Source organism: Bradysia coprophila, assembly GCF_014529535.1.
Source record: "Bradysia coprophila strain Holo2 chromosome IV unlocalized genomic scaffold, BU_Bcop_v1 contig_5, whole genome shotgun sequence".
Classification (NCBI taxonomy): Eukaryota; Metazoa; Arthropoda; class Insecta; order Diptera; family Sciaridae; genus Bradysia; species Bradysia coprophila.
Window position 1 is genome coordinate 8,947,849 of NW_023503374.1, and position 21,459 is coordinate 8,969,307.

Here is a 21,459-nt window from a genome sequence, read left to right on the forward strand (position 1 = left end):
TATTCTCTGGAAAATTTCCCTGATCTAAGTTAGAGATGAGCGGATTTTTGGAAGCCACAACCTTCGTTACCACAGACGGATTCAATTTTTTAAACCAGAAGCCCGATGAAACTAAAGCCCGCTATTATTGACGAAAAGTGGACATATGATTGCCCTACTGAATCTCTAGAAATTTTTTCTTCAGTTCCTCAAAATTAATGAAACTCAATCGACTCCTTGACTTCCCTTTCAAAGAAGCTAGATTTTAGGCAACTTCGAAAGTTGTAGCCCGAACGAAGTTGGCCTAAAATTAACCGTCCGCAATAAATACAACTTTTTATGCCGAGAACCTAGATATCGATTTTATATCTTCCCAGAGCGTGTATTTCTCGAGTTATTTAATATTGATAACAGCACTGAAAAAACGTTACATAATTTATGAATGATGCCTAAGTCGTATGGGTAAAATAATAATAAGTAATAATTGTATGTTCGATAGCAGACTAGAGATGAGCGGGCCGCCCGAAATACATCGGCCCGACCCGACCCGACCCGGCCCGATCGGGTTCGGGTCCGGGTTTTGAAAATTCATTCGGGCCGGGTCGGGTCGGGCTTTGAAAACAAAAATTCGGGCCGACCCGACTTAGAAATACAAATTTAAAGTAAGCCAATAAAAGCCTATAAAGCATGAAACACTAACTTATTTTATTATTTTACTTCGCGTATAACATTATTGCAAAGCTTTTATGCGTAGAAAATGATTTTTCATTAAATTTCTTATAGTAAAAAAAAGTCGGGTCACGTCGGGCCGATGATTTTTTCGGGTCGGGTTGGGTCGGGCCGCGAAGAGAAAAGTCTTGGGTCGGGTCGGGCTCGGGTTCAAAAAATGGGATCGGGCCGGGTCGGGTATTGAAAAAACGTCGGCCCGCTCATCTCTATAGCAGACACGTATCATCCATACAGAGAAACACTACAACAGTGATGTTATGGCTAATTTTTGAGATATACATGTTGAAAAAAATCATCGAAAGTCATCGAGTGTCTTCTTGACTAGGAAAGATCTCACTGAAACTCACTTACGTAGAAAAAGAGGAGGAGATCAAAAATGCATAGATTAGCTTACTGAAAGCAGTTGAAACTTGAAATAGAATTGCTTGGATGCACTAGTTCGTCTAGTATTTTTTACCATCACTGAAGCAAGATCAACGATTACAGAAAAAAGGTTTCTTGTGCTTACTTCGTTGATCCGAGCCGAACGCAAGAAATACCTGATACAATTTACGCTATTTATCGCATAGAAAGGTAATTTTTAATTGAATAAATTCCTCACTTGCAGTTCTCGGAATAGGTATTAGCGAGTTCTACAGTCTCGTTTCTACAATTAGTCGATATAACTACAATGAACTTTCTTATCAGACAAGGTATAATTAAGAACAATAGAATATGGGAAAGTCATACTATTTGTACTTATACCTTCTGTCAGTGAAGTTAGGTGCATAAAATCTGCTTGGTTTATTTACTCACATACGATCCGTTAGAACAGCAAATAAGCAGAGACTATTCGAAGAAAATGCTTATTTGCCCCACAAATGGGTACTGTTATGCACGAATTTTCCTTCTAAACTACACTCGCGGAATTTTGAAAACCGACACATTTTCTGTTTCGTGGTTTACTGTTTTTTTTTGTGAATTTTGCATGTGTCTTTAAATGGAGAAATCGGAAACTCAAGCAAAATTCCGTGTGTGTAGCATCAAAATCAATAAATCTTCCTGCCATGGCCATGGCACCATCAGTAATAATAAATTTATTTTTCCGTATAGCGTTGGCGGGTACAATAACATACTCACTATTGGTACCCGAGGGCGAGTAGGACCTTACAAAAATATACGAAGGTTATTAAATTCACTTAAATATTTGCTTAACATTCGCTATTGCTCATTGCGTTCTTATTATCTATACGATTAAAACATGTTCCATAATATTACTGCTGGTATCACAGTTTTAACAGTAATTACGTCTGCTGTGTGAGATTTTTTTTTACCGAAAATTATTAGATTCTCCTAAAACTATACTCTCGGAATTTCTTTGTAGGGCCCAGCAGACGTATACTCACGCGGAGGCATTAGAAAAAATTGAAGCAGTAGGTAAGTTACACGAAAATTGAAAATAATTTCTTTATATTCATGCTTTTATCAAGGAATTACAATTGCATCAAGTGGCAACTGCAGCGATCGTAATATTGCGTCATGTACGTCTCTTGAACAAATTCGCCGGAAGACTATCGACAGTGGTGTTATCGTATTAAAGGAAGCATCACAATGTGATATAATAATCACCGGGGGAACTGAGGTGAGGTCAATTCATTGAACTTGTTGCTTTTTTACTGTTGCTGATAAGTAACGAAAACGAAATATTTGCTACTCACTGTAGTTAAACGGAATGGTTAAAATCGTTGTTATTATTAGGTTGGTCATAGTTCGAGCACCTATTCACATTTCAATGGATACAAACTCGACTACAGGCTAAATACATGTCTGAATGACTACATTATGAAACGATATACTTACTTGGGACTACGAGGTGATGGAGCGAAAAAATACATGTCTGCAGCAGGAAACATTTACGCCCTCGAAGGAAATCACTGGGATGTGACTTACTATTAAATCATAGTGGTCTGATATCAGAAATAAAAAATAAATTCAGACGATTCAATTCGTCGTTAACTGGAAGTTGTTTTGTATGAAGAGGGATTCTTCTGAAAAACAGAAGACCGAAATTGGACGCATTTTCTATTGGAATTTTTGATATGTGTCCAGTAAGGTATTCGACCACAGAACCCAAAACTACTTTCAAAAAAATTCTTCGAAGCTTGTGTGGCTAGTGTGAGGTGATCAAAAACCGAAAACTTGCACTTACAACTTACAAAAAATTCTCCAGTTACACGAGCCGCACATGGTCGTGTGGGGTGTCATTAGAAAGGTAGTTGCGTGTACTTCCGGGGCAAATAGGGTCTTTTTGGGTTTAAAATTCATTCACACTGAGATATGTACAGTTGAAGTTTTCAACCGTAAAAAGACTTAAACTTTTCTTACAGAAATTTTTCGAGGTACACGAAACGTACATGGTCGTGTGGGGTGTCATTAGAAAGGTAATTGCATGTACTTTGTAGCAATGGACACGAATTCCAAAAACTTACTAATTTGCATTGATAAATTAAATTTATTTTCTCTCTTCCACACCGGCACTTTCACACTTTCTTCGCAACATTCGCAATAATTGGTTTCGGTCGAGACTTAAATATGATTTTTCGCCTAACAATCGCCTGCACATAATATTCGGTCTTTTGCACAGTTTTATGTTCAATAGAAATAGTCGAATCCAATATCGTTCGACCCATTGATATGTTGCTTACGTCCAAATTAGTTTCGTTCATATTGACTTCATCATCAGCTACTGCATTGTGGTGCCTCTTCTGTAGAACTGCGAATGGTTTGTCGAGTGCTTGCTCTTTGCCGTGTAAAATGTGATGGCCAATGATCAAAATCTATGGATTTCGTTTGAGGAATAACAGGAATAACAGGCTATGGAACGTTGTGATGGCGTAAATGGACTCACCGGCTTTCCATATTTATCGAAACATAGGTCGCCAATGAATTGTCCGCTCATTATTTGATTGCCACGTACCTCCAAATCACCCTGCAATTCGATTATACCCCAATTTTCCAGTCCATCTGGATTTTCACTGCAAAGAAAAAGATTGATCCCTGAATGCATATAGTTCTGTGGAGTGGGTTGGGTGTTATGAAGTGCATTAGTTTATTAAAAAAGATCCAAAAAACTACGATATATGGCCTGAAATTGATGTCGCATTCAAGACGTTGAAATGTTATTTACTTGAACTAAAAGTCGAATTGCAGGCTGATAAAATGCGCCACTGACTTTATGTTAGCCCTCTCAAAGATTGAATATTGATAAGTTTTGATAATTCAACATATAATTAAAAATCGTGTATAAACCAGCGAGATACCAGACACGAGACTACTTTTAAATTACAAGTGGACGGGTAAAGAGGTGCGGGAATTGTGTAATCATACGAATAAGTAATTTGTCTTGCACAATTTTACAATACAATCAAAACGACAACAGCAATAATCTTGAGTGTCTGTATATGGAGCGATTATTAAATTATTCATTTACATGCTACACGCGTCGAAAACCGTACTTTTCATATTTGAAGCACGTCTTTCGACGCACTCAGTATGTAAAATCCATTACATAACTCGGGATAAAAATTAAAAGTCTCGTTTTCGTGTGTTTATTGACCTCGGCTTCGCCTCGGATCAACAAAATTCACACGAAAACTCTACTTTTCATCTTTTTATACCTAGTCATGTAAAATACTATTCCTTTCAGTGTGTGTCGTTGGTACCCCCAACTTTTATTTCTGATACTGTACTACTTCCTAGATTGTTTCTAAATAAAGATGATCATCTTAAAGACGACCGAATCGCCATTTCGTAAAGTTTTACTTTACTACAGACACTTTACATATTTCTATCTTTGCATAGCATTAACTTACTACTCATACTCATGAATCAACACAACACTCTACGTTTAGCCGTATATCGACCTCCCTTTTCTAATAATTAATTGCGGAAATTATCAATGAATTTAAGCATCTTCAATGAAGCATATACTGTCAGCTGTTGTGTTTGTTCGACTTGCACAAATATATTTGTTTTGAGTAGATACGCAATCACGAGAGATCTGATTGAACACGGTCTCGTATCTTATCGGACTTAGCTTATTAATATAAAATGGTTGGTTTTTCATGCTGCGGTTCAGTTTAGATAGTAGTTGTCACGCAGTCTAATTCAAGTTAATTCAGTCGAGCGATTCTATTCAAATATGACGACATTCGATGCAGTCAATAAAGTTTGGAAAGCTCCTAAAGCCGCTTACCCTCGGCCGCTGGACAACTACTTCGGCGAAGAGTTGTTACGAACGTTGAGCGAGTCACCGGATGCAATATTGGAGATAAGTCACGATGAAAGTTATTCAATGTCTCGCAAAGAAGCCAGAGAACTGACTATAAATGTGGCACGAAATCTGATGAAATTGAACGTACAACCTAATGATGTAATTGGAGTAATTTGTCGAAACTCAAAATATCTCCCAGTGCTTATTTATGGGTGTATTGTCGTCGGTGCCCCCATTAATCCACTGGATAATTCGTTTGATAGCCAACACATAAAACATATTTTTGGTCAGACTAAACCATCATTGATTTTCTGTGATGCTGAAGTTTATCACACCACGAAATTAATCTTGGAAGACCTTGCAAATGACGCCAAAATATTCACTTTGAGGGAGAAACTTAATGATGTTGCATTCATTGACGAGTTGTTACAACCGACTGACGATGACATTGAATTTGTGGCACCGAAATTCGATGAGCCAGCGGATCAGAAGCTCTTAGCAATCATATGCACATCGGGATCTACAGGCTTTCCGAAGGGAACAAAGAAAACACATGCCAACTTTATGAACTTTTCTAAAGCGATCACGATTCCCACACCGCATAGAACTCTGAATTTTACACCGATCTACTGGACCACCGGATTCATTGCTACCATTTTCGCTCCACTACGCTTAACTGAGTGCAAAGTGTCAACAATAAAGCTCTTCAGCCCAGAACTGTTGAAAGAAATGGTTGAAAAATATAGAGTTCAGACTGTGTTTTTGTCATCACATCATCTCAGTGTATTTATGGAGTCACCATTAGCAGCTACAATTGACTTTTCCAGCGTAAGAATGCTCTATAGTGGCGGTGGAATCATAGGTGGACAGCTTCGACGGAAATTGCGTAAAACTTTTCCGAAGACTTTGTTTATGAGCGCCTATGCAATGACTGAAATATCAGTGTCGCTGTTGAGTCCCGGAAAAATTTACAAACACGAGGCTTCCAGTGGTAATTTACAACCAAATGTCGAAGTAAAAATCATTGATGACGACGGTTCTAAATTAGGCGTTCGAGAGCGAGGAGAAATTCTCGTGAAGTCACTGTTTCCGTTCTCGGTATAAATTTCACGACTCTATTGAAAATTGGCCAAAATCATTTATTAATAATCTTGTCCTCTCCTATAACAGGGCTACTACGCTAATTCCGACGAATCGCTGAATGCTGTCGATTCGGAAGGATTTTTCAAAACCGGTGACATTGGTTTCTTCGACGATGACACATCGCTAGTGGTAGTCGACCGGAAAAAGGAATTGTTTCATTATAAATCATATCACGTCAATCCGTCGGACATCGAAGATGTGATTCTATCAATGGAAGGTGTTGCTGACGTTGCTGTTGTAGGAATCAGTGATCCGAGAGCGCAGTACCTCGCCACTGCAGCTGTAGTAAAAAAAAGTGGATTCGATGAAGCAATTACGGAGCGGACGATTGTGGATTTTGTAGCAAATCGCCTGCCATTTTATAAGCATTTGTATGGCGGTGTTGTGTTCATGGATAGTTTGCCCGTAAGTCCAGCTGGAAAGGTCATGAAAAGGTGGATCCGGGAACAACTTATGAAGAAGGGTAGTTAGAAGATGTTAGAATAGCACGCATTTCTTAGTAAACCAGTTAAGACATCGACTGTCGAATGATAAGCCCAAGGTCAAATTATCAAAAAAGGCACAAACAGATGTAATGCGAAATTGAAAACTTTTTTTTAGAAAATGAAATCTTCTTTATTGTACTCGCTACGTGCACACAATGTGACTAACTAGCCTCGGAACTTTTTGAACAGAGGATGGACATTGTGCGCATTCTTTCGCTTAAATTCATAATAAACCGCATCGTCACCGCCCGACATCGAACTGATTCCACCCATACGTCTGGAGCCACCGGGTCGAACAACGCCTCCTTCGCCGGGAATTTTCTCATCTTCACAATCAATATCACTAGCCGCCAATACTTGCTGCAATAAATGACCTTGTTCCTCGCGTGTACTGTACAAAAGATCGTTGTCATTTTCCAGACCAGCAAGGTGAGTGATAACCTGTATACGGAAAACATCAATTAGATCGACGAATATCAAAAAATATTCGTGGCTCATGCTCTTACTTTGTAACTGTAGCCTTGATTCACCAAGAACCGTTGTCTTTTTCGTGCATAGCTCATTTCCATGGTGTCTTGAGAGACAAGCGTGTAGAAGAATGCATTGTACTCCTCGGCTATAGCTCCCTTTTTCGCTCTTAGAATTCTACCCAACCGTTGAGCCTCTTGACGACGTGAACCACCATGAGATGAGATTTGAATCAACACATTAGCTTCGGGTAAATCGAAACTGGTGTCAGCCACTTTACTGACGAAAATTGTGTTGACCTTCGGATTGAATTTGAAATTTTGCAAAATTTGTATTCTCTCGTTCTGGGATGTTGGTCCGTAGATGTACGGTTTGTTCAATTTCAATGCGTAATGTTTGAGCGCAAACACATTGTCGCTGAACACAATGGTTTTGTCGCCGCGCTTCTCGTGATATTTGATCAGAAATTGTGTGTTTCGCACTTTCGACGGATTCATGACGTACAACAGGAGCTTCTTCGATGTCTTTGTGGTCAAATACTCATGATAGAATTCCGGACTGATTGGGCACCACACTTCAGCACATTGAACCTTAGCAATGTAACCTTTCTTCTCCAATTCCAACCAGTTCGCTTCGTACAGCTTCGGACCGATTAGGAAATTCAGATCGGCAATTTTGTCGTCCTCACGCAACAGTGTGGCAGTTAAGCCCAACTTGCAATGGCTCTGCACTAATGTCAATACACGACGAAACATTTTTGCAGGTATTGTGTGTACCTCATCGAGTACCATAATGCCCCACTCCTGTTCCTGTAGCCAACGCATCGTTTGTTCAGCTTCCCATGACCGTTTCTGCGTATGGGTTATCATCGAATACGTTGTTACCAATATGCCACATCCCATTGGCTTGTCTTTAGCTTCCGATGTAAAGCGACAAATCATACTGTCGTCGGCTGTTGACCACATTTTAAATTGTTGTTTCCATTGTTCCACGGATACACCGGAATTGCATAAAACCAGAGCTCGCTTACGAACCGTACAGCATGCTGTTACTCCGACTAACGATTTACCAGCACCACATGGAAGTACAATGACACCGGAACGAGCTCGACCGTTACCGAACATTTTGCGAAGACTTTTCTCTTGATATGGACGCAGAACTGCAGTCGGTTTCAAATCAATATTTATGTCCGGATTGACAGTGTCATTACGAAAATCATACTCGGCCAAAAGTGGATGTTCGATTTCGACACAACGTTTCTGCAACACTTCAATTTTCTCTTGGTTCACCTCGAACGAAACGGTCTTCAGATTGGCCTCCTCTTCTTCGTCTTCATTGTCGATTTTTTCGTAGAAATTCGTAATGTCTTCCGGAACTGTTGTTGTAACGATGCCGTCGCCATCGACTTTTTCAGTACCATCTGATGGACCAGCACCAGTCACCGTAGCTGGAGCCTTGGCACCGAACAGGGCCGGTTTCGATTTATCTTGAAGAGAAGTAATGAAACCATCCTCCCCTGCTTCCTCACCTGTCTTTGGTCTAAGACGACAGTTTTGCACGACCGGATCCTTTAGAAGCTTTTGCAATACTTCCGGATGTGGACTCTCAACGAAATACCTGTTGTGTTTCAATACAAGCTTGACTTTACCATAAGACAACGTACAAAGTTCAATAAATTCGATGATCCCATCTGGTATGGATGTTTTGCTGAGCCGTTTCAAATACTCGATGATGTCGTTGGTTTGCAAACCCACCGAAACGGCTGCATATAAACTGTACGGCGTCAATTTGTATTCATGAATGTGTTCGGGTCGACAGACTGGTTCCGAAATTGCAATCAAAAAATCGTGAGCGTGTTTGTACACTGGCGAGAATGATTCGAGAAAAATGTGACCATTCGGCGCTACCCATAGCGGTCGTGACGAATGATCCAATTTTAATTCCATTTGAGAGCGGTAATCCTTGGCACCATATTCATCTTCCAAAATTCCATCGTCATTCTTTTCGGCATTCTTTGCTGCCGCAGCTGGTATTCCATCACTTTCCGAAATGGGACTGTCATCTTCAACCAGTTGCGAATAAGCGTCGTCTTCTGGACGACGTCGCTTTTCTATAAAATATTTTTTTGTTTTGTTCAACTTTCGTTCTCAACGACGGTAGAAAAATTGAAATTACCGAATTTTGATGAGCCAGATGCTTTTGAGTCTTTCTTACTTATTTTCTTCGGTGGACCCATTGTTAGGAGTTATGGTCAACCACTTTTAATCAACACTGAATTGCGAAATTCAATAGAAAAGTGCAATTTCAATTCTGCATAAATACGAAACACACCATTGACTTTGACATCACAAAACAAAATGTAATCTGACAGCCGCGATTTCGACACACAATGAAAAAATATTTTTACCTAACCTTAAATAGCACCAATTCTGTAGATTAGAATGCTCTAGATTCAATGTCCTAATAATGATATTGTACTTACGTCTTTATCAGGATTGGCATGACGAAATTCTTTTGTTTTTATTTTTATTTGTAACTCAAACTTAGTATTAAAGGCGGGAATAAACCAAAATATCATCTGATTCCAGTCGTTTTTGTTTACGCAAAATTCAGTGTTGACAGTTGACTTTTATAAGAAGTCGCAAAATTCAAATAAGATGGCGTTGGTAGTCAAGGTATAGTCAGTCATTTAGATCGGCTGAGTCTTCTGTTGAATCTCAAACTTTTTTGGATTTGAATATCGATTCTCTTCAACTTCAACATCAACAAATGTTTCATTTAGAACACGTTCCGAAATGGTCGGTTCCTTCTATTGACTTGGGGATAGATGCTTTTTTCTCATTTAACATCTGGTACATTCACCGTATCAATCTGATTGTTATCTGTAGAGATCTGGTACATCGTAGACGTCTCAAATGTCATGAATCCATTGAAAGTTTAGTGTTTACCATTTTTTCGTGTTTACGAATTGTGATCTTCAGTTAGCAGAAGTTCATTTATTGTTGGATAATTTGCTGAGCAATGGAAACCCAAAATGCAATCGATGCAAATTTTTATGCAACCATTCAACAGGAATACAAGATAATGGCTGAATAGTAAGAACACTTTGCCTCCTTTCTACGTTAGATCTCTGATACGTGAACTTTTCACTTTTTTCAGCAAAATGATACAAAGTGAATCTATCCAAGGCGTTTACGTTATTCCATCGTTTGAGAACTCATTAGGTAAATATTGCGTCACAGCCCCATCTAAATTCGGGCATCCGATCATAATTCCTTCGTTGTGAACAGAAATATTTCGGGTCGACTCAGATTTGTAAGGTCTCTTGCTTAATATGCAACAGATAAAACACACAGGTCTGATGCTAGTAGGTCCGAGGTGTGTTGATGGTTTAAGACGACACGATTAAAACAATCTACGAAGAAGAGAAAGATAGATAAAAATCAATTGATTGGCTCAGTTTTGCGATTGGGAACTGGTAGTGTCTCTTGACCCCGACCTTCATCTTGTCAGTCGGACAGAGAAGATTCCAACAATGAATTTATGTTTCATCAATTTCAGTTTGGTTTGGCGTAATTTTCGTCCGTAGCGGCTCATACTTGGATGGAATATTTCGGTTCACAATCACCTTAGCTAAAAATTTTCCCGACGAAATGGAAACTCCGGTACGAAGCAATTATGAAATTCAGTGTTTCTGTTCGAATCTTACCCACAAAATCAATTCCTTTCACAGATTGTGACATTCCAGTCTCACATTCTGCATCCACTAATTGATGCGTCGACCGGTCGCTTGCAAACGAAAGAAGCATTCCCAACGTGGAACTCAAACGATAATCATGTCTGGCAAATTTTGAAATTCATTCTGTTCATCTTCGAATACTCACACGTATGCTTCTCGGGCGATATTGTGAATAAAGAGGCTGTCGACTTGATGGCACAAAATAAATCGGAATTTACGAAACGAGTGAAGGAATGTGTTCGAATCAGTCGAGATCGGATATACGATCCGCCGACGGTGGAGGACAAGCACTACATTACTTTCGATCAGTTCGACAGTGACGTTCATGGCAGTACATTAGAGAGTATTAAAAATAGAAAGTATGCTACCTCGTCGCCACCCAATTCATCGCTGTCGTGGTATTGAAAATACATGGGAAGTGTTAGTGCTGATCAATCAATGGGTGGATATCATTGAATAGGATATTTTTTAAACATATCGGGCCGAGTCATTCAAATAAACATTGTGGACGATTTAGGACGGTAATAACAAAGCAATGTTGCGATGCAAAAATTATTTTAGAAAAAAGAAATAAAAAAAATATTTTGAATCAAAAGTCCTCCTGTGGTTTTTCAATCAGCCATTGTGCATCTGGCATTAACCAGAAAAATGATAAGTTGGTACGCCTGTGGCGAGGATAGAAGGAGCATGTCGAAAAAATTGGCACCTCTCTTGAGAGAATTTTGTATGTAATTCTCTCCCATACCGTACACAATTTTTAACCTCAGATTCCTTCCATTCCTTCTATCTCGCCACAGGCATACCAACTTATCACTTCTCCAGGGCGGCATGTCTCCTCACTATTCTCACTTTTCAGACTATTTTTGAGAGGAGTGATAGTGAGATACTTTTAGTATTTCCTTCAATTCCTATTAATTTCCGGATGCTCTGGCAATTCCTTCGAGGGTGTGTTATCAATTACTCGAGCAGTTTCCCCCTCATGTATTCGACTATATTTACTACGTGAACTGATGGACAAATTTTTCAATTTTATGAAAACCAGTCATGAGCTAGAGTGAACCATGCTGAAGGCTTGGAACGTATTAAGACGTAGAAGAAATAATCATTTCAATTTTATTGGCTCTCATGCAGTGGTGTAACTTTCCCTCCAGGTTTAATCTGGCTGCATTTTTTGATCGGGCCATGCAAGCGAGGTAGATATTTTAGATTATCTAGAAAAAAAGTTACTCGATTGTTCAACCATTTTTTGTCAGTATATCCTATGGCAGTATAACTCAGAATACAAAAGAACTCCGGCAAAAACATTTTTCGACAGTAATTTCCGAGAACGAGCTGACTTGACTTTATTATCAAAATCGGTTCAGTACTTCCTGAGATATCAGAGATACGCCCTTTAGTGATGTTGCCCATTAATATGCGATAGTGGATTTTGTGGATTGGCAATATGTGGTATTTAAGTAAAGGGAAGCAGAGTTTCCGAGCTAAATTCGGTTGTTGTAATTTTGACAAGGTTTGTGTTATATGACAGAGGACTTAGACATGTACCCGGTTTCTGGCTTTTTCAGCATTTCTAGAAGGGTATTTTAAATATACTTGGGCATCGAATGTAATGTGCAATAAAATTCTTAAGTTTTGGCCGAGTCTTGTGCAACAAAATTAGGTATTGGGCATGGGCACTCGTGTGACGAAGATTAAAAAAAAATCAAAATTGTTTTAATTGTTGTGAGGTCATTTTATTCGAATTGTATTTTTAGTTTATAATAATTTCAATTCGTTTAACGATGCTACCAATTTTTAATTTGTTTTTTACTTTTATTTTCATTTTGTTGTTTATTTTTCAAAAATATATTTTTTTTGTATTTATAATTCGGGCAACATTTGTCCAACTTCTATTATTTTGTGTGTGTCTAAAATGAATTACAATTTGTTGTGGATTAAAGAAAGTATGATCTCATGTTTAATTGAAAGAAAAAAGTGTTATGTGTATGAATAGGGTCTTTTGCAACGAAACTTTACAATTTTTTAAGTGAATTGCAGAGATTTTTTTTGATTTTTGAATTTGAATGAGAAAATTGGGGAGATTATTTTAATGAAAAAAAGAAAATTTGTTGTTAAAAAAATTGCCTCAAAAATTCGACTACTTTCAACGCAGTAAATTAAAAAATAAATAAAATGAAAATTTTCTCTTAAAAAAAACTTATATTCAAACTCAGGTAATGTAGTTTCAATATGGCTGCAACAGCACTCTTTCTTTTCCTTGTTGTTGTATCGAACAAAAAATTCTTTTAATATTTACAAAAGAAAAATTTTTATCGATTGTTTGATGGGCCCTTAGTTAATTTACTTCATTTTTTATTTCTTTTTTTAAAACTTTTTTTTTGTGTGTGTCAATTTATTTAATTGTATTAAAATGCTCTAATCACAATTTGTTATGCGAAAAAAGGTGTCCAACCTTTTTCTAATATTAATTTTTTGTTTTGTTTTATTTCCCAGTGCCAATTGATTATAGTAGTACGTTTTTTTTAACCGGAAGTGCCGTGTGATTCTAATTTGAATACATTTTTTAAAAAACTTTTTCCATTTTCCAAAAATTATAATTCAGATTACTCTCTCTCGTGACACACGGACTTTATTCACGTGATCCATTGACGGTAATTGGTTCGAGGAGTTTCATGAATTTCAGGCAAATTTTCAATTTTTTGCGAATCGATTAAAAGAAATGGACGAAAACAAAATCAAAATTTCCTCTTCTTGAACTCCAGTTAGGGTTTCTTTTCATATCCATTTCTTAATGAAATTCATGTGTATAACTGGAATAATCCTCAAAAGTTTTACAAAAAAATTCCTTAATGGTCTTCCGTACAAATTTCCGTAAGTAATCGATTCAAACTGTCCAGCCCACGGAGGAAACCATTATCGGGTCCTTGATGTTGAACCATTGATGATGCTGATGATGAAGATGATAGCTGTCCAGCAGCAGATCGCTTTACAAAAGCTGTATGTGCAAAATCGATCATACGGATGTCAACGCTTGCGCCTTGCACAGAGCTATTCCGTCGCAGCGAACTGGCCGCTACATTCATCCGACGCTTATTGGTCACAACATTCATCGGTGACGAACTGCATGGTTTGTCTTTGCCACGTTGCCGTTTCGTTTGGCCCGCATTTTGCGACGAGCTCTCGTCACATTTGGAACTTTTTGCACCATTTGCGATGAGTAACTGTTCGAAGCTGCGTTTACTTTTTGACAACTTCTCGGAACCAGAATTATCAAAATCAGAACTGTCGTCCGTTGAACTATTGCCGTCCCCGCCACCGCTCACAGTAGTCCCATGTAATTGATCAGAAATGCAGGAATAGTCGTCACTGCTGTTACTACTGTAATTCATCCATGAATCGCCCGACAACGGGCTTGATGTTGATATGCCAGGGATGTTGGAAGAAGAACTAGCGTCTAAGAATACTGTTTCCTCTGAAATTGGAATGAATGGTGGTGGAACCATTGCACCACGTGCCGCTGCTTCACCATAGCCACGGTGATGACCATCGGTTGACATATGTTCAACAGAACTTCCCGGCTGATGATGATGATTGTGGTCGCTGTCTTCGTGTGATGATGATAAATTGAGTTCAGTTGAATCGTTGGATGCGTCAGCATCATAACAGCAATGTTCGCTTCTTATGTCACTGGAAACTGGAAATGAACCATCGTAGTTTTCATCTTCAATTGGATTTACGGTCGGCTCTTCATAACCTTCATAGACGATCAGTAAGGAACTGTAAAGAAAATATGGGATGAGCAAATTACAAATGATTAGTAAACTAATTATATGCGACAAAGATCTCAACTTACCACGAATAAAATCGATAGCTCGATTGTCGCTCGATCACTCGCCGCAGTTGTTCTAATTTGTGAATGACCTTGTGAATAATTTTCGTTCGCAGCACAAAGCCGTTATGGAAGAAATTGTGTAACGCATCCTTGAATCCACTTTCGTTTAATTCTCGACCCCAATATTTGTCCTTCTTCATGTAATGGTCAACGTCCGCCTGATACACTTGCATTCCACAAAGGCGAACGCCCAACGTACCGGATGTACTGGCAGCGCATTTAGCCATTTGTTTTGATCGCTTTTCGGCCGACGCATCATCCCCATGCTGTCTCGTACCCATTTTCAGGTCCAAAATACACGGTTGTCGATACTGGCTGGTGATGTTTTCTAGCATAAGGAAATCTGAAAGTAAAAGAGAACCGAATTTTAGGAAGTGGGGTCATGATTATTGCGGATTCTCATCCGAATATCGCTGAGACGTATCGAAATGATGATCGTTCGTTGACAGTCCATAGCCTTTCGTTTTATGATAAAATTGTTTTATAATTGAAGGATGCGTGGCTAAATTTATCTTTCGTATCGGACATAATATGTAGTCTGGGTTGTTGAATGTAGTTCAATGTATTCATGGTAATGGTGGATGATGATGGTGATGATAGAGATGTGCTTTCATTAGTAACATATTCTGTCTTTTGAACGTGCCAGTACGAATTCCAACCAATTTCTTGTCCACAATCAACGGTGATGTCTTTCTACTTTCCGCTCAGTGCTGTGAATATGGTGTGTGAACAGAGGATGTCAAGGATAACGGATATATTTTTCAATGAAGAGAAAAAATCAGAAAAGTTGAAAGAGAACAAACGACCAACGTTGCACAACAAAAAGTATTTCTGACGTGTCTCTGATTCAATCCTTGCTTATCAATCCAAGCATCAAAATGCGGAATTCGGAGTCTAACAGCATTTCTTGAAAAGCTGTATTCACCTGGGAAGACTACGGTGTTGCTACAAATTGCAATTAACAATAAAATCTATTCAGAACTGATGTCCCGCTATACGTTTTGCCTTATGTCACGGAAGTGTTGGGGAATGTATACAGCATTTCGTCGAATGGACACACTAACTGTGGAAATAAGAAAATATTTGTCGTGTGAGGAAAAACACCCATCTATCTGTTTCGATGCGTTGAATGTGGGCGTCCAAACCATTGGATAAAGGGTAGATATGATTGTCGGTTCACAAATTGGAAAAATTCAAACGAATTAATTAAACTGGAAAATATGGATCGGACACTGACAAAAATTCAGCATCGAGACATTTGAACGAAGACTCAAAAAAGAGATCGATTCGGACGAGACATAGTTTGTTGTTAGCTCAACTCTCATTGCCTAATACAGAAACCAACACGACATCGAGGTTGTTAATTTAATCACTTCGTTGCTTTCCGCAACAATTTCTCACTTAAAGTTTTTCGTCTGCTTCAAAGTCTTAAATTACAATCGCAAAGATTTTTTTTTATTAAATGCAACATCTGGCAAATCTGCATTTAATGTATACCTTCCTCTCTGTAACAACATAGCAACCTTTCGGGTATAACATTCTGATGAAAATTATGGTTGTATCGGAAAATCCATTATCGGAAAATCGATATTGTGTTGAGTGCTCTTCATCACAACCTGTCACTATTCAAATCGCAAGTCGTGTTATCATGGAATCATTTTCATGATAATTTGAAACATCAATCAAAACGGGCAACATTTACGGTAACGAAAAACAAATGGCGAAGATATAAGTATGCTCATGGCAGGCTCAGTCAATATACGTATAATAATCCGTGTCACAATAAATCATAATTAGGATTTCGTAGTCGTTATTGGTATGGGGTGTCGATGAATTCATTCCGTGAATCGAAGTGTAGTGGTTGAACAAACCAACTGAATGAAAAGTAATATAAGAAAAAGAGAGTAAAACTTAAGACGATCAGGCGCATAAGTAAATGACAATATATAATTACTGATCATGACACAAAACAAAGAAAATTGACGAATTCAAACGAATAAACAATGTCCCAAAACAGAAAAAAAAGTAAAAGTAAAGCAAAACCAACGAAAAGTAAAAATTATAAATTAAAGTTCCAACCCAGACTACTGGTAGCACGTGTTTCAGCCATCATCACACGCGTTTTCGCTTTGAATCAGATACTAACATTGTTTGTTCGAGTTGTCTAATTGAGATATACTTTTAATTATCTCTGATGCATTTCCATTCCTATGTACTTTCATCCTGAAAAAGAGAAAATAAAAATACCTGATTAGAGAGGTCGTCCATATATGGCCATTTAAATCTATGAAAATGATTTTTTTTGGTTTTTTTTTTAATTTTTCTTTTTTCGTGTTTCTACAGTGACTGTTTCTTTTCTTTCTAACGCTCTTAAAATACTCTCTTTTGCTCCGGTCATTTTTATAAATATAAATACAATTTGAAAACAATTCTTAAACATTAGAACTCATTAAAATTTGTTGCATTTTTCATTTCTATCGAACCTATGGACCCGAGAGTCGCTTGTGATTCTGTATACACACTATCAAAGCGCGAGACACTGTTTTTCAATTAGAATTTGCTCTTTGAGGGTCTAAAAAAGAGAATTCTTATTGTTTTTTTTTTGGTTTCATTTTCAATATAAAATTTGTGTAGTAGCGGAGATCGTTCTATTATTTTTAAAACAAAAAAAAAATTCTTTGCAATAAAATATGCAAATGTTACCAACCGTAAAACATCATCTCGTTTCCGTTTCGGTGCGCTCTGCTTTCGGTTCGAATCATCTCGAAAACTTGGTGAATATCGTTTCTCTAGCTTTGCGCCGCCCATTGTTGTAGCCTGCATAACACCTGTAAGTCGGATAGAAAGAAGGAAAATGCATTTTTCGATTAGAATTTCGGTCATAATAGCAACAAAAACAAAGTTTCAATTTAAATCAAATTTCGAACTTTTAATTAAATTTTTCATTTAATATGTTGAATTTGTGACGGAATTAAACATATTATTGCACATGGCGACATATTTTGTTGGCACAAAAGCAAAAAAATGTTGTGTTTTAAGATGATGATGATGATGTCATACGCCGCAACGAATAAAAATAATTATTAAAATTCCATTCGATTTGTCATTGTAAAGTTGTTAGGGGAAAATTTTCTTAACGACACAGCGATGTATACAGCTGTTCAATGTAATAAGCTTTTTACGCAGTGAAATGAGTTATTTAAAATTAAAATAAAGGGAAAAACACATTAAAGCCAACCGCAATTGATACGGTTTTACAACAAAGATTTGTGTGTGCCTATGGGTAAGTCTATTTAAGTTATTGCAACTTGCATTTTGATTATTTTTAATCTGATTTCCACCCTAGTTTACAAAAGCTTCGCTCTAATTTTGATTTGTTTTTTGAACATTTGAGGGAGGGGGTTGCTTTTCGTAAAGTAGTTTATGAATTCTTAATGGAAGACTAAGACGGAAACAAAACATTAATGACAAGCATTCCAGTACTGATACAAGCGCAAACATTTCCTTGACAGACCTTTCAATATTTTTTTTGTCCGAGAAATCTTTCTTTGGTTTAAAGTAAAAAAATAAAAAGACTCTGTGAATAGCGTCCTTGTTGAAATGTTAAGACAAATATTTGAGATGGAAATTTTAATACTGTTCCGATCAACTGACGAGCAAACAAATGGTGAAAACACTTCCATAGTGAAATGAGGCGACAGTTTTAGTTTCAGAGAAACTAGATTTGATAATTTCGAGACAGAAAAAATAACTACTTCGGTCGACGGCGACGCCATATCATCATTCTATCTGATTTTCAGCCAATACATTCTTTCAAATTAAATTTGTTTTTAATGCGTCACAAAAATAATAAATTACAGAAAAGAAAAAAACAATTATACAAACCCATGGCTCAATATTTATTCCGGAATCGTTAACTCTATAGACGCTTAATTCACATAAGTGTTGTTCGGAACAAGGATCGGAATTCTTTTTCTCCGCGTGTCCAGTTTTTCAAATTGAACAAAAACGGCGAAAGAGATTTGCATCCACTCTATGCATATATTGATGGTTAAGCGTTTCGATCTTCTATGGCTTGGCCACTGTTTCTATGTTTCTATGGCATTTCATAGTTGTGGTCTTCGTGTCCTTGACATACAAGGAAATAGATTGCATAGAGACGCAAAAGATTGGTATGCATCACACGCTCCATATACAATTCATTCACACTCATTAATACGTTATACGAACACAAAACTTTACTTTTCATCATTTGAAAACTGATCAACTGATCATTATATCATAAGAATCTGGTTTAATTACCGAGATATGTTTCTCTTTAAAATGAAAAAGAGGAATGGGACAGGATCTGTATAATGTTACTTAAAAAAAAAAAGTTTTTCAAATAGCATATAAAAAGGATCAGAAGTTGTTTGGGATTGGATGGAATGATAATACATTTTTGTAAGCTTCGCTAAAATCAACATGTACAATTTTGTGATAATAATAAATATTTTGTCTGCTTTCGTAGATTACAATTTTTGTTATTGTGAAAGTATTCCAGATAAAATCAATAGTGTAAACAGCTGATAACAACAAGCGACTGTGTGCATTTCCTAAACCATAGATTTTTATTGTTTTATCGAAGATTATTGTGTTCGACGCCAACTAAAACCTGACCATAAAATTGCGATAAATCGCGAATTCTTCAGGTGATATCAAAGAGTATCGGAGTACAGGGGTATGTCAATTTAAACGGGCGATATTATTTCGTATTTTCAGTTTTTTGTCAACTAACTACAAATAAAATATTGAAAATATATCAGAAAGTCGTCAATAACAAGGCTGATTTGGACAGCCTTGATCAAAAGATATATTTTTGCAATAGCTCAAGAACAGAACTCTCGAAAGTAGTTACTGTTAAAGACATGATATAAACCGTCCAATTTATACCACAAGATTTAGCAAATGTGAAAAACATTAGGACAACTACGTTTGTGTACGTATAGTACGTTACTATTAGTAACGTCAACATCGCTTGTGGAATAAATAGCAATTGAAAGGAGTAGATTCAAATTGTTGGTATTTACAATTATTTTCCTATATGTGTATAAACTACGTAAACGATAGAACGCCGTCTATTTTAACCTAATGCCGACTTTGAAAAAAGTTTGATAATAATTCGACTTGCATGCATGCAAGAGATGAAAGTGAAAACTGACCACACCTACACATACTCAATTACGGAACGAGCGTTCATAGTATGTGCTTATTAAATGAAACAAAAGCACAAAAAACTTAGCTCAGGCTCAGGTCAGGCTTAGCAATTTTCTTTCTTAAAAAAAAAACTGGCAACCAGAAAAAAGTTCCGGGAATAGTCTCGTTGGCTGTATTTTAGGTTGCAAGTGTTTCTGACATGACTTCACTCAATTCGGATTCAACGGCCACAAGATTAAAACAAAAAGAAATTTTAAAACAACGACGTATTTCGTAGAATTGAACAAGGAATTGAATGACGAACTGAATTACTACGAACTCTTTGAATAGATGACCTCTTCAGAATTTTTTTTAAGAAGAATTAATAAAAAGTCGAACCGTGAAACTGAAGAATACGCTTTGACAACGTTCACTTTTCGTAGAACCATTACGCAGTAGAAATAAGAAAGTCTTTTGAACTAACGGACAACAAAACCTTTCACATCAAATTATTGTTGTGATGAATGAAAAATGATTGTGTGTACACGGTATGTACACATACATCCACGCACAGTTTAATTAAACAACATTCGTTTATTTATTGATTGCTTAAAAATAAACACGACAATACTTTAGTCTGTACGTACATTGTATACATAATCCAAGCAAATGCTCAAGTAAGTATACATCCAATTAGATTTACCTTCTTGGTATGTGAGACATGGAAGACAAATAACACTAATGCTCGCTTCAAATTAATCAATAAATTAGTAGATTCACGACCGAAAAAACCCACATTCACAACCTTTCCCACTTTCTCGTCATTATTTAAAGCGGCTAATTTATCGGATAGGGTTTTAGAGGGCACATTTCTAACGACAATTACATTATTGGTGTATAATTCAATGTCAAATTAAAGTTAAGTTTGTGTAAATTTTCGATAGAAACTTTTCACTCATCATCCAACAAATTCAATTACGGTCGTGACGTGACTGAAGACAATATATATTCTATCTATTATTGTATTCGCTATTAAATGAAAAAAAAAAACCCATCGTGTCGATATGTTTATTTACAAATATAGGTGAATGTTATCGGATAATTTGTTGTTTCACAATATGTGTTGTACCGTACCGTATACTGTACATGTCATAAGTGGCTTGTTATTAGAAACAATTTTCATAAATCGTATGATTCGTTTGATTATCATTAGTCGTATGTTTTTGTTGCACAGATAAATTCGTGATATCACAGCGAATCGATGGCACGATACACAGCAATAACAAACTTTGGTTTTTGGTATTAATCAAGCCAATAAATGGCACGTTGTTTATGTGGACAAGGTGTACAATTACAATTACTAATGACACTACGAAGACCAGCTGCTTCTTTATTCAGTTTTATGAATTTGATGAGGCAAGAAAATAGGGTAAGAAAGACCGTAATTGTGTCAAGAGCAGCATGGATTTAACATTAACATCTATATGCCACTATGTAATGGAATCTAACACGAATAACCTGTATAGACTTGACAGTGAAGCAAAATATTTGCACTCAGGGGAGGAAAAGCATCTACAATAAAATACTCCCAATCTTT

General features: G+C 37.1%; 6 protein-coding genes across 8 annotated transcripts in view; 3 read left to right on the plus strand and 3 right to left on the minus strand.

Annotated features, from left to right (window-relative positions):
- Window positions 1–1,853: 1,853 nt before the first annotated feature.
- LOC119072086 lies at window positions 1,854–21,105 on the plus strand. Of its 2 annotated transcripts, XM_037177245.1 has the most exons (5): window positions 1,854–2,004; window positions 2,072–2,124; window positions 2,178–2,329; window positions 2,446–2,666; window positions 21,089–21,105. In XM_037177245.1, the coding sequence occupies exons 1-4, from the start codon at window positions 1,949–1,951 to the stop codon at window positions 2,641–2,643; spliced, it is 459 nt and encodes a 152-aa protein (XP_037033140.1). In that variant the 5' UTR covers window positions 1,854–1,948; the 3' UTR covers window positions 2,644–2,666; window positions 21,089–21,105. The 2 variants fall into 2 exon arrangements, with proteins under 2 accessions (XP_037033140.1, XP_037033138.1); XM_037177243.1 differs by lacking the exon at window positions 21,089–21,105 and having other exon boundaries at window positions 2,446–2,694.
- Window positions 3,164–9,673, minus strand: LOC119072087 (chromosome transmission fidelity protein 8 homolog). Its single transcript, XM_037177246.1, has 3 exons — window positions 9,539–9,673; window positions 3,596–3,722; window positions 3,164–3,524 (listed from the first exon to the last, which is right to left on the minus strand). The coding sequence occupies exons 1-3, from the start codon at window positions 9,556–9,558 to the stop codon at window positions 3,228–3,230; spliced, it is 444 nt and encodes a 147-aa protein (XP_037033141.1). The 5' UTR covers window positions 9,559–9,673; the 3' UTR covers window positions 3,164–3,227.
- On the plus strand, window positions 4,839–6,638 carry LOC119072070 (4-coumarate--CoA ligase 1-like). Its single transcript, XM_037177205.1, has 2 exons — window positions 4,839–6,058; window positions 6,131–6,638. Exons 1-2 carry the CDS (start codon window positions 4,889–4,891, stop codon window positions 6,572–6,574), a joined length of 1,614 nt encoding a protein of 537 aa, XP_037033100.1. The 5' UTR covers window positions 4,839–4,888; the 3' UTR covers window positions 6,575–6,638.
- LOC119072063 (general transcription and DNA repair factor IIH helicase subunit XPB) lies at window positions 6,704–9,516 on the minus strand. The gene is made up of 3 exons (XM_037177198.1): window positions 9,232–9,516; window positions 7,095–9,166; window positions 6,704–7,029 (listed from the first exon to the last, which is right to left on the minus strand). Exons 1-3 carry the CDS (start codon window positions 9,290–9,292, stop codon window positions 6,754–6,756), a joined length of 2,409 nt encoding a protein of 802 aa, XP_037033093.1. The 5' UTR covers window positions 9,293–9,516; the 3' UTR covers window positions 6,704–6,753.
- LOC119072084 (protein crossbronx homolog) lies at window positions 9,951–11,399 on the plus strand. Its single transcript, XM_037177241.1, has 4 exons — window positions 9,951–10,151; window positions 10,216–10,280; window positions 10,618–10,721; window positions 10,790–11,399. The coding sequence occupies exons 1-4, from the start codon at window positions 10,078–10,080 to the stop codon at window positions 11,198–11,200; spliced, it is 654 nt and encodes a 217-aa protein (XP_037033136.1). The 5' UTR covers window positions 9,951–10,077; the 3' UTR covers window positions 11,201–11,399.
- Window positions 13,144–21,459, minus strand: part of LOC119072067 (inositol hexakisphosphate kinase 1) — a 37,366-nt gene continuing 29,050 nt past the window's right edge. The window contains exons 2-6 of one of the 2 annotated variants that reach the window (XM_037177203.1): window positions 18,572–18,815; window positions 17,395–17,515; window positions 16,834–16,910; window positions 14,649–15,030; window positions 13,144–14,572 (exon numbers count right to left, since the gene is read on the minus strand). In XM_037177203.1, coding sequence (XP_037033098.1) covers window positions 13,642–14,572; window positions 14,649–15,030; window positions 16,834–16,910; window positions 17,395–17,510 — 1,506 coding nt within the window. In that variant the 5' untranslated portion in view covers window positions 17,511–17,515; window positions 18,572–18,815 and the 3' untranslated portion in view covers window positions 13,144–13,641. The remainder of the gene's footprint in view (window positions 14,573–14,648; window positions 15,031–16,833; window positions 16,911–17,394; window positions 17,516–18,571; window positions 18,816–21,459) is intronic. The other variant, XM_037177202.1, reaches the window with a different exon arrangement.

Coding starts and splice junctions, on each gene's coding strand:
- LOC119072086 (XM_037177245.1), top strand. CDS start 1,949: ATGTTCCATAATATTACTGCTGGTATCACAGTTTTAACAGTAATTACG. Junction 2,005..2,071: donor ACAGTAATTACGTCTGCTGT/GTGAGATTTTTT, acceptor ATTTCTTTGTAG/GGCCCAGCAGACGTATACTC. Junction 2,330..2,445: donor TAATCACCGGGGGAACTGAG/GTGAGGTCAATT, acceptor TGTTATTATTAG/GTTGGTCATAGTTCGAGCAC.
- LOC119072070 (XM_037177205.1), top strand. CDS start 4,889: ATGACGACATTCGATGCAGTCAATAAAGTTTGGAAAGCTCCTAAAGCC. Junction 6,059..6,130: donor AGTCACTGTTTCCGTTCTCG/GTATAAATTTCA, acceptor CTCCTATAACAG/GGCTACTACGCTAATTCCGA.
- LOC119072063 (XM_037177198.1), bottom strand. CDS start 9,292: ATGGGTCCACCGAAGAAAATAAGTAAGAAAGACTCAAAAGCATCTGGC. Junction 9,167..9,231: donor ATCTGGCTCATCAAAATTCG/GTAATTTCAATT, acceptor AATATTTTATAG/AAAAGCGACGTCGTCCAGAA. Junction 7,030..7,094: donor ATCAAGGCTACAGTTACAAA/GTAAGAGCATGA, acceptor TTCCGTATACAG/GTTATCACTCACCTTGCTGG.
- LOC119072087 (XM_037177246.1), bottom strand. CDS start 9,558: ATGCCAATCCTGATAAAGAC. Junction 3,723..9,538: donor ATGCCAATCCTGATAAAGAC/GTAAGTACAATA, acceptor TTTTCTTTGCAG/TGAAAATCCAGATGGACTGG. Junction 3,525..3,595: donor TCGATAAATATGGAAAGCCG/GTGAGTCCATTT, acceptor CGAAATCCATAG/ATTTTGATCATTGGCCATCA.
- LOC119072084 (XM_037177241.1), top strand. CDS start 10,078: ATGGAAACCCAAAATGCAATCGATGCAAATTTTTATGCAACCATTCAA. Junction 10,152..10,215: donor TACAAGATAATGGCTGAATA/GTAAGAACACTT, acceptor CACTTTTTTCAG/CAAAATGATACAAAGTGAAT. Junction 10,281..10,617: donor ATCGTTTGAGAACTCATTAG/GTAAATATTGCG, acceptor CATCAATTTCAG/TTTGGTTTGGCGTAATTTTC.